Source organism: Mesocricetus auratus, unplaced genomic scaffold, assembly GCF_017639785.1.
Source record: "Mesocricetus auratus isolate SY011 unplaced genomic scaffold, BCM_Maur_2.0 Super-Scaffold_100007, whole genome shotgun sequence".
NCBI lineage: Eukaryota > Metazoa > Chordata > Mammalia > Rodentia > Cricetidae > Mesocricetus > Mesocricetus auratus.
The window spans coordinates 46,650,942-46,662,206 of record NW_024429191.1 but is presented as its reverse complement, the minus strand read 5'-3'; the positions used below and the strand labels follow the sequence as shown (position 1 = coordinate 46,662,206).

Sequence of the window (11,265 nt, the reverse complement as noted above, 5' to 3'; positions counted from 1 at the left end):
ACACTGTACCTGACTCAGAGAGAAATCCAGTATTCATTGTCTTGTTCTCTTTCTCCCAAGGGTAGTGACTCTGGTTTGGTGGTTGGGTCATCTGGGTTGGTGATTGGGACAACACTATGGCTAAATCTTGGGACCTGGAAAGGATCACCCGAACACCAGCAAGGGAAACACCCTAGCCACAGGAGGTTGTGTATAGGTCAGTGAAGGATCAGAGTATCCACATATTTCCCTGACCTCATCCAGGAACCTAAGGCTGGAGAATCAATAGACTTTCTACACAATGAGTCTTGTGGTCTTAGAGAAGCCATGTGAGGCGTTCTTGGGTGTGCCAGCCCTGGAGCGCCAAGGAAGCCATGTATGCTGGTACATTTTCTTGGCTCGGTCTCTGCTTCTCAGCTGACAGATCTTGGGGAAGCTGCTTCTATGGTATTATGACTTCTATTTCCTTGTCTCCAACATGAGGGCCTTGGGGAGGGGAGGCTCTATGGCTCATTCTTCACTACTCACCCAACCAGGCAGGGCTCCTGTTCATCTCCTGAAAACAATGCTGGGCCCAGGGTTTCCTATCTCAGTAGGTGGCACTGTAACTTACCCAGCCATAGGCCCATTGCCTCCTTTGTCCCTCTCCTTTCTCATGTGTCAGTCACAGGATGCTACCCTCTGCAGCTGTCCTTCAGCTGCTCCTGAATCCTGGTCACCACTGTCACCTCTTGACCCCCAGTCTTGCCCATGGATTATATTCACCTTGCTAGGAGATTGCTCGTAAAAAACAGACCTTCCACACTTCTACTGCACAGCGGCAAAGGCTGCAGGGACCGTTCAGGGTCACAGTCCTTTAGAAGTAGAGATGCCCCTTCCTGCAGACATGGCTGTGTCAGGCACTCTGTCCAAGAGGTAGGCTCCACCCCCCCCCCGTCTTCCCATCTCCCCCTGTAGTCTGCTGTGAATGGGTCTGAACTTATCACTTCATTGGAAATAGCTTCTCTGGTATTACTGACCAGCCAGCCCCTCTTGCGTTATGTATCCTTTTAGTGTTCTGCATGTCACCATAGTAACCTTGGTCCTGACATCAAGCTCCATCAGCCTGTTGGAGAGGTTTATGCCTGTAATGCTAGCTCATGGAAGGCTTAGGCAGTTAGATTGCCCTGAGTTCAAGATCAGCTTAGGCTCCAGTGTGAGACTTTGTCTTGAAAAACCTAACCAAAAGGAACAAGTCTGCCATGTTCCCTCTAGATCATTAGCTGTCAGGAGAGCACGGACTCAGGGCCACGTGCACCCTAGCTGGCCTAGAGTCTCAATCACACCAGACCCCGGAGCTGCCCGGAAGCATTTCCTTTTCCAGGTGGAGAATGACCAGTCCACGGTGTGCCCAGTCCTTCTGCATTTATTGGAACCTGCTTATCCAGCAATCCTCAAAGGAGCTTAAGTAGGGCTGACATTTGGAACTCTTATGACCTAAGCCTAGGATTATCACAAGGCTACCTGGGCAGGGGAAGGAGACAGGTAGGGTGTGAAGGGAGGGTCACTGAAGACAAAAGGAAGCAGAAACTGTGTCCTGTTAAGGACCTTAAGTTGGCAGGGAGAGTTTTGGTTCCCCACTTCTCCAAGCCCAGTGTGTGTGTGTGTGTGTGTGTGTGTGTGTGTGTGTGTGTGTGTGTATGCTGACACAGGAGCATGCTCACACTGCGGGTGCTGATGTGAGGGGGAAGGGGGGAGGAGATGAGCAGTTCCCATCACTGTTTCTTTTCTTTTATCCTCTCCTTCACTTTTTGAGGTTCAAACTGGATCAGTCGTAGAATTTCCTTATTGGCCAGGGTCCCCTCGATGAATTCCTCCTCTGTAAGTTTATCTGTGTAGTAGAAGAGAGGCGTCAGTCAGGACTGACTGTATCAAGCTGCAAAAGGTGACACCCAACCTCCACACCCAGTAAAACAGTGTGAAAATACGGACTACTCAGCACTCCCAGAGGCCCTCACTGCCCTCCCAGATATCACCCCTCCTTCAAGACCCCTGAGCCCTGCTCGCTCATATCAGCCTGAGACAACCAAAGACTGGCGCCATAGAGGTCTCTCAGAACCTATTCCAATACTCTGCTCCTTCAGCTAGGGCAGGGCTCTTGCCTTGCTGGTTATTACACATTGAAATCATTAGTGATTATAAATACCTGTTTTCATATGCTTTCAAGATTACCCCACAGCTCTAGCCCACAGTTCTAGGGGTAATTCTAGGAGGCTGAGAGAGTCAGGCCCAAAGTCTCAGTGCAGAAGTAGGAACTGTGTCCCCAAGGGAATGATGAGTGAGAGGCCAGGGGATGGTGGCATGCTAAGGATAGCCTGGCTTGCAGAAAAGTCTCTTGAGTGCCCATAATTTCCAGACAACCTTGTGACATCCTCTGTGACTGCCTCCCCTGCTTGCAGCTCCGCATCTCTCAGTCTGCTCTACTTCATTTGGATGAAAATAGAGAGAGAGCCTCTGCCTCCAGCCAGCCAGGCTTCCATGTGTGCCTGTATGATGTGTGTGTGTGTGTGTGTGTGTGTGTGCACGTTTGTGTGTAGGTTCAGTCCAGCCAAATGCATGCCACTGCACCCTTCCTCTGAGTGTTTCATGCTACTGTTCTTGGGGTTACAAACATCACAGAGGGTGGGGTATAGCAGAAAAGAGAAGGGGATAAAGCTTGTCCCCAGGAAACTCGGGGACTTGTAGGAAGACATTCCCATGTAAAAAGAAGTCTAGGATGAGGCAGATCCTTCCTGCTCATGGCCACTCTCATGATCCTCAGGACAGTGTGGACAAGTACTGTAGGGCTGGATTTGACTTCCATTGGCTTATACTCATAGCTTTTGGACATCCGTAGTTCTTGTTGGGGTTGGGATCCAGGATACGTCTCTGCCTAAGTCTGTGTGGTGAAATTTGGGTTTCAACGTTCTACTTGTCTTACCAGCGTCACTTCAAGCTTGAAAGTCCACCACTGGAGCCTGCTCCTGTGATGGTGCTGCCTTCAGATGGGGCATGTGAAACACACACACACACACACACACACACACACACACACACACACACACCAGCAGGAGCAACAGTGAGCCTTTTAACATCAGCAAAAACCAGCAGAGGGACCTTGACACATGGACAGACCCAGAAGGAATGGAGGAGATTCAGAAGTTACGTGTCACAGGAAGCCATCTAACACAGCCAGAATCCACGCAAACAAAGTGTTTAGAGGATAAGTGTCAACAGGACCGGGTGCAAGAAAGAGCCAGGGTGCTGCCTAGGCACGACATTTAAGGAGTTATTCCCTTTCGGTGAGTGCAAGGATGGGGCTGCCACTCGAGAGTAAGTACCACTATGAATTGTGCCCTCTGAGAGCCTGCTTGCCTCACCCTGGCTCCCACCCTAGGGTCTTCCTCTGACATCATCATTTGACTGTGGAGTAGGGATGGATCATCTCCATCTTTGTCTTATATCCTTCTGAGGATTTGCTTCTTTAGCTCTGGTAAGAGTGTGCCCTAAAGGACACACAAGGGTCTAGCACTGGCCACTCTGATGTGCTTGAGTCACCTTAACTGAGACACTTCAGGTTTTAAACAACTCGAATGCTGACATCTCTTTTAAAAAAAAAAAGAAAATTATACGACATGATAGCAGTAAGCTCCGTATTTCCCTAGGGAAAAATGTGAGAACTCTTCAGGGCTGTTTACCAGTTCCTATCTCTTTGTAGGGCTATCATCCACTACACTCAATTTCATTATCCTAACTCCATGTGGCTATGAGTCTGTAGGCCCTGTCTGACACCAAGTCAGCCTATCTCTATCTTCCTGTCTCTGTCTCTCTCTAGGATGATACCAATTCTGGTACTGTATCCTTCCCATATGGCTGTGTGTGCCATGAACCAACAGCTCCAACTGCCACATTTTGGAATTAACCCCTCCTTCAAGCCCCAGAGGCTGCTCCCAGACAGCTACTAAGAAGAGAGTGGACATCAAGAGGCTGAGTGAGGACACCCCAGTGACTTTGCCAGCACTGTCTTAGAGTGTCACAGCCTAAGTCTTTTTTTTTAACCTGTCTTTCCTCCCTGTCCTTCATCCCTGTACTGAATTTGGGATTGGAGCCAGGTCCTCATGACATGAACTTTCCCAGCCCCTAGGTTCTTCCCCAGTTTCCCTTGTTGACTGTCTTTTCAATAAATGCCTGGCAATGCAATCCTTTCTTGTGGGGTTTTGGGGTCATGGAAATTAACTTCCTGAGATTTCTGCTGACTGAAGTGCTGTTTTCTGCTGTTCTCACTGAGCGGGGAACATCTGGACAGCAAACAGCCTGAAGAGAGAAAAGGCTGCATTTCTCTAATCCAGTCATTGTGTGCACACGGCCAGCGGAGCCTGCACACTTTACATTAGTTCTAGGTTAAAGGACTGGAAAAACCAACACCCCAATACCCATGAAGCTGAGGCAGAAGGATAACTAGTTTATTGCCAACCTAGGATACAAAGTGTTCTCCTTCCTTCTCCCAAACCCCAGGTAGCAAGTGGGTTTTGTGAGTAACAGGGATATGCTGATCCCTCCACCACAAGCATCAGCTGGAGGGGCACGGTAGACCTAGCCCTCATTGACATGTCTGGCAGACCACTACTCCTGACTTTTGAAGATAGCTTGGATAAAGCATGGTGACAAAAAGTATCCCCCAGTCCTGTCCGAGCACTGTGACTCAGAAGAGGGAATCCTTCTGGGGTCTCTAGGAAATACCAGATGCCATGAAGTCAGAGGTAACAATGACAAAGGGATTCACCATCATCTTTCTTTCCAAAGAATGTCCAGATCTTCTCAGCCCGCTTTTCTGGGGTGTTTTCATCATCTGGAAGGTGCTTCACATCCTCAGGCTTGATCATTTTGAAAATAGCCTATATCAGACCGAGGAAAAGAGCTTGTCAAAAACAGCAGTAAGGGCTTGGTCGTCCTGAGAAGTCTCATACCGCACACAAAAATCTACTAGGGTTGGATTATTTAATATTCTAGCCCAAACTATATAATTTCTAGAGGATGCTAAGCTATGTGACATTGGTTGTGATAATGATTTTTGAACTATTGGGATTAAGCTAAAACTTAAGAAGCTTATATACATCGAAGGATACAACAAAATAAGATAACCTTGGGATAGGAGAAAATATTTACAGACTTTTGATAACGACTAATAAGGGATTAGTATATAACAAGTATGAAGAACACCTACAACTCAATGCTAAAACAGTAAGTGGCATTGAGGGTAATAGTACACATCTTTAATCTTAGCACTTGGGAAAAAGAGGCTAGCCTGATCTACACAGGGAGCTCCAGGCCAGCCAGGGTTAATAGTGAGACTCTATCTCAAACAAACATAAACCAACCACACACAAAAGCAAGCAAAATAATAAATAACTGAATTAGAAACAGACAAGCAAACTAGACGGACATTTCTTTAAATAAACAAATAAATAAGATAGGGATGGCTGACAAGTATGTGAAAAGGTCATCAACTTCATTAATCATTAGGTAAATGGAAATCAAAACTGTAACAAGGTATCCCTTCCACCTGTTGGGACAGCTACTCTTGCAAAAGCTTGCCTCATCTGTGCCGCTTGTCAGATGGGGCTGGGGACATGGCTCAGTGGTAAAGCTCTAGGCGGCCCAGGTTTGATCCTCAGCCTACAACAACAAACACTCCCACCTCAAACAACGATGAGAGGTAAGTGTTGGCGAGGATGTGTAGGAAAGGAGGCCCTGGTCTTTATTTGGGCCACCACATCGTTTCTCTTTCTTGATGCCCAAACAGCCCGTAGCATCAGGTGTCCTCTAAGGCAAGGAGTTTACTGTCCAGGTGCCTACCAAAGCCCCACAGGCTCTACTAAATTAAAATTCCTGAGGGTGTACCATTTGAATTTTCTGAGTAGATACTATAGTTTTGTTTAGAAAAAAGAATTTCCCAACAATAATCCCACCGCAGCCCCCAGGTTGGAGTTTGGCAGTCATTAGCACAGTCCCTGCCTCCCATAGGCTTGGAAGAATCAAAGAGCATTTTCCAGGGGTCTGTGGTCTGCTGGTCTGCTAGGCATTCCAGTTCTCCAGCAGGGCTGGCCTAGGATCATAAAGGCTAGCATCTATGGGACACTCATATCACTTCTCTAAACATTTTAAGATTACTTCTCAAGAGAACCTTATAGAGAGGATATTGTCAGTCCCATTTTACAGACAACAAACAAACTTGCAAACATCAAACCTGCCCAAAGTTACCCAGGGCAGCACTGATTCTAACACAGGCAGCTTGTTCTAGAACCCGCATGCTTACATTATACCCCAGTTTTTGTATCTTGTTTCTGAAGATCATTGACTAAGCTGAAGAGGGAGAAGGGAAGTGTGAACAACACTTGCAGAGGTTTGCTCAGGGACACAGAAACCCCCTTGGGTACTCTTCTGCTCAGGGAGGAATGCAGAGAAAGGTCGAGTGTGGGGCTCATAGGTCCCCTTCAGTCCCTTCTCCCTCTAATCGAGGACAAAGTCAGAAGTGTTCTTGATCCATACGAGATCAGAGAAGTGGACAAGGTGGTCCCTATTTATCCTGATACCAGGTTTCTAGGATTCTACTGGCTCTATCAGTCGCTCCAGGTCAGCCAGGCTCTGAAAGAACACTCAAGGCTAGATACCTCAGGTGTTAGGCAGGGTCGGGCTGTGGGTAGGTACATAGACACGAAGACCTGGGCAGCTGCTGTCTCTGACCAAAGCCCTTTCCTCCCCCAGAGACTCAAGGACATTACAAAAGGGTAACAGTAACTGTGAAATTAGCCTGGACTTCAGGAAGGTCAACAACCGTTAGAGGTGACCTTGCCCACTGGTGCTAGGACAAGAAGGACGCTGACCCTGGTAGTCCAGGGAAGGGTCTTTATAGGCAGCACACACCCCACACCTGAAATGAACTGAAGCATGGATGACTCCCAGAATTCCTCTCTTCTGACCTACCGGCATCATGTCCAGGCATGACCGCTAAATATTGGCTGTGACTGGCTGTCTGCTCCACCTCTCCTCCAACACTGGGCTGGTTGGTGGTGGAGTGAGAGGGAGTCAAGCCTTCAGGGTTCTGGGAAAGCCATAGAAATCATAAACACCCCAGGGAGGTTATATACATTTCCCATGGTCTCGTAATGAGTTGGTGTCAGAACTGTCACAAGAACTCATCATTTCTGCCTTCCAGACAGATGCTCTCTCAATGACTTTGTGACCCAGTGACTAGCAAGGCCTTGCACACTTTGCACAGCCTCAGATTCTCCTGCCTACCTCCTCTCCCTGCTCCTTTCCTTCCTCTCTGTCTAGAAGAGCATCAACCTAGCACTCTTTAGGTGGACTCCAAAACTAACCGGAGGAGGTTGCTCTTCAGGCTTTGCCCCACAGACAGTGAGAGTGTCACTTGCCTGCCCCTATTCCAGAGATGACCCAGTGTGTCCCTAGCTCCAGGCTTTGCTATTATGTCTGTGGTTTATCCTAATAAGGGAGGTGGGAGAATTTTGCAAGTAAAAGCATGATTACAAATGCAACAAATATTACATAAAATATGAAAAATATTGTTCCTTCTAACAGGAATGGAATTTGAAAAATAAAACAAGTGACAGGGATAGGAGGGTCTAGGAGGAAAATCAGAAGACAGTCAAAGAAAGAACTTAAGTGATATAGAAAAAAATTTGAAGTTTTCTGACATATAAAATTATAGGAATACTTGAATGAATGACCTCACAACATTTCCATAGGGTGAATTTTTAAGTAGCTCTTAACATATTTTTAAGCTGGCTGTGTTCACATCTGTAATCCCAGCTACTGTGGGAACTGAGGCTGAGAACTTGAGACAGTTGAGCAGCATAAGGTAGACTCCCAGAAAAATTATGTTTCTGAAAATTTGAGATGATATAGAAAATATTCATGGTAAAAGAGCAACAGAAAAAGCATGGGAAAAATCACATGTAGTTATGTTAGGGTTCCATAATTTTGTCTTAAAGCAACTAAAACACTGGCAAGTTGTATAGCAGTGTACTAACAGAGAGTATACTGGTTATAGACTTTGGTCTGCAACATCACGTTTGCATCATTTCTACATTTTACAGACTGCTTATATATATTAGATAAGGAAAGAACTACTTGTGAGACACCCAAAATGCTACGAACAAATTGTGTAAGGCAGGAGGGAGAGAAGACAGAGAACTCCAGCTGGGAAGTCCAGCAGGGGCGGGAGTGGGGGGGGGTGGGGGGGTGGGGGGTTGAGGGGAGGAACCTTGCCTAGGTCCACTGCACCAGGATTAGGAAGTGAACCAATCAGGACCTAGATTCCATGTCCCCACTCTGGTCAGTGTTCTGCAGCTGAAACATGTTTCGACTTCACTGTGTAGAATCTGAATGTGTGTTGTTAAAACAAAACAAAACCCTGAAGACTTAAAGAAAAAGGGAAAATGTGTGAGAGAGGAGGAAGAGAAGAGAGGGAGGGGGAAGGGAAGGAAAAAGGGGAAGTGGAGAGGATGAGGGAAGAAGGATGAGGGGAAATTTTAAACTGTATTTATTGGGAAACACCCGGATTGTTCTTTGGGAAGCAGATGACACTGTGGGGAGGTGCCCTGTATTTCTCTCAGTACGTTGGAGGCCCCTTCTTTCCCCACTCTCCTGGCCCCTGGCCTGGCCCCGACTCCACTGGGCTACACAGCATCTGTGGTCTCTACCGCGTGGCCTCCTCCCCATCCCACACAGGCAGCAGGGACAGGGATACACTGACCATAACAATCTCCAACACCTCGTTCTTGCTGATGGCACCGTTGCCATCCACGTCGTAGAGTGAAAAGGCCCACTCGAGCTTCTGCGTGGGCTTGCCCGCCGTGGTCATGTGCAGGGCGATCACATACTCCTTGAAGTCCAGCGTACCGTCGCTGTTGGCATCGAAGCTGCGGAACACGTGCTGTGCATAGGCCTTGGGATCAGAGTCAGGGAAGAACTTGGAATAGATGCTTTCGAACTCCTGCCGTGTGATGCGGCCGCTAGGACACTCTTTCAGGAAGGACTGGTACCAGGCGCACAGCTCCTCCTCCGTGAACTTAGTGTTCAGTTGCAGCTCCTCCAGGATCTCCTTGGACAGAGCCCCGCTCTTGCTGTTCCCCATGGTGAGGGAGAGTGGGCGCCGTCGGGGCGGGAGGGACAAGTGTGGGTGGCCTGACTAGCAAGGCTGTGTACAGCTGTGGGGTGGAGACCCAGGTGCTGATGGATTAGCGGGATTTGCAGACAGTTCCTCCCAGCCCTTGGAGGGAGGAGGGACACAGAACTCTCCTGAGATTAAAATAAAGAGCTGAGAGTAGTTGCTCACCTCCTCTGTGCATGCTGAGAAGAAAGGACCAGAGTGGGACCCTTGAATCAAGCGTTCAAGTCCTGGAAGAGTCGCACTGGTCTCTGTTTGTGTTCCCCGGTCCCAGGGGCACCTATAGGATCTTATAATGCAGCAGTTAGGGGCTCAGGGGCTGGAGGCAGTTGGGTTTAAATCCCAGCTCCGCCACTTAACCTAGGGCATGTTCTTAACCTCTCTCTGCATGAGATACCTTTCTAATCCTTCACTCAGCCACCTTTTCAGCAAGGTCTTTCTTTTATCCACCACTCTCTGATGGCGTCCTCTCCCACATCCACTGGTAAACTCCAAACTGTCAGAACGGAAGTTGCCAGCAAGGCAAGGATCGTGTTCCTATCAGCTGTTATCCCCATTGCCAAAGCAGTGACAAAATAGTTCAAACTGGCTGGTGGAAGTGCTAAACACACACACACACACACACACACACACACACACACACACACACACACACAGGGATGGACCCCCCAGACTCACTATGAGCCCACATAAATGTTTTGCCTTCACTACAGTACAGAACATGCCTAAACAACTGCTGATTTAGTCTAGCGTAAGTGTTCTGAGCAGACCAAAGTGGGCAAGCTTGAGTTACAGAGTTCAGTGGGTTGGGTAAGCCATTTTTACTTACAGCATGTTCAACTTAAGACCGGGTCGAGACCTGGCCCCATTGTAAGTCAAGTTGTTATTGTTCCTCAGTAACAAGGGTAAAAGTAAAGCTACCTAAGAGGGGTGAGCAGACTGAATAAAGCAAGCCGACCAGGCAGGTGGCAGGGGACAGAGAGGCCTGTCACACTGGCAAAGGACACAGGTGAATGTGCCACTTGAATATAGTCGCAGGGGTTGCAATATTTTATTATTGTTGTTTTCATGCACCATTCATGGCTCCCCCCTGCTATTTCTTTGGAGACTAGAACACTATTGGGATATGGTAAGTTTTAGAAAGAAAAACACATCACTACCTTCTGATGTCGTCCTTTTACCTCACCCTCTTTATAATGCTGACCCTTGCAAACTAAGATTTCTCTTTTCCAAGCATCCCCTAGAAACTAAATATATATTACCATCCTTCTCTGCTTTTGTCAAGGAATTCTCTGCCTGTCTTAGGGTTACTATAGCTATGATGAAACACCATGATCAAAAGCAAAATGGAGAAGAAAGAGTTTGTTTGGCTTATGTTTCTACAACACTGTCCATCATTATTGAAAGAAATCAGGACAGGAACTCAAACAGGGCAGGAACCTGGAGGCAGGAGCTGATGCAGAGGCAATGGAGGAGCACTGTTTACTGGATTACTCCCCATGGATTGTTCAGCCTGCTTTCTTATAGAACTCAAGACCATGAGTTCACTAATTAAGAAAATGCCCTAGAGGCTTGTGTACAGCCTGAACTTACTTTCTTCATTTTCTCGGCATAGCCACCACCCACTCTGATGACTTTAGCTTGTGTCAAGTTGACATAAAAGTCGCCAGTGCACTGCTGTACCCTGTGGGATAGTTGGATGATAAGATGCTTATTTTAGAAGGATCTGTTTTATTATAGAGGCCTGGATTTAGGATTGGTTGTATGGAGTGAGGAAGGTTTTGGGGATGGAGCCTTCAACCTGTGTGGTCTGATGCCTTCTTTAGGGTCAGAGCTGATTGTATGTGCACAGGGGACATCCAGTTGTTGTCCTTGGCACAATGACTGTCTCTCACAGGTGGGTAAAAGCCCCACACCCTCTGGGATCACAGGTGACCAGTGCTGTGAATGGAGAGGAGAAAAATCTCAGTTAGAGTTGGATTTTTCCACTCCAGGGCTAGATTAATACTGCAAGATCTTTAAGCTACTCAAAAGAAATGCTGAAATCCTATTTAAGGAAATTTTGGTGGGTGTGGGAG

General features: G+C 47.4%; 1 protein-coding gene across 1 annotated transcript; it reads right to left on the bottom strand.

Moving 5' to 3' along the window:
* Positions 1–1,366: 1,366 nt before the first annotated feature.
* On the bottom strand, positions 1,367–9,771 carry Rcvrn (recoverin). The gene is made up of 3 exons (XM_005067600.4): positions 8,774–9,771; positions 4,781–4,892; positions 1,367–1,849 (listed from the first exon to the last, which is right to left on the bottom strand). The coding sequence occupies exons 1-3, from the start codon at positions 9,152–9,154 to the stop codon at positions 1,734–1,736; spliced, it is 609 nt and encodes a 202-aa protein (XP_005067657.1). The 5' UTR covers positions 9,155–9,771; the 3' UTR covers positions 1,367–1,733.
* Positions 9,772–11,265: the final 1,494 nt, after the last annotated feature.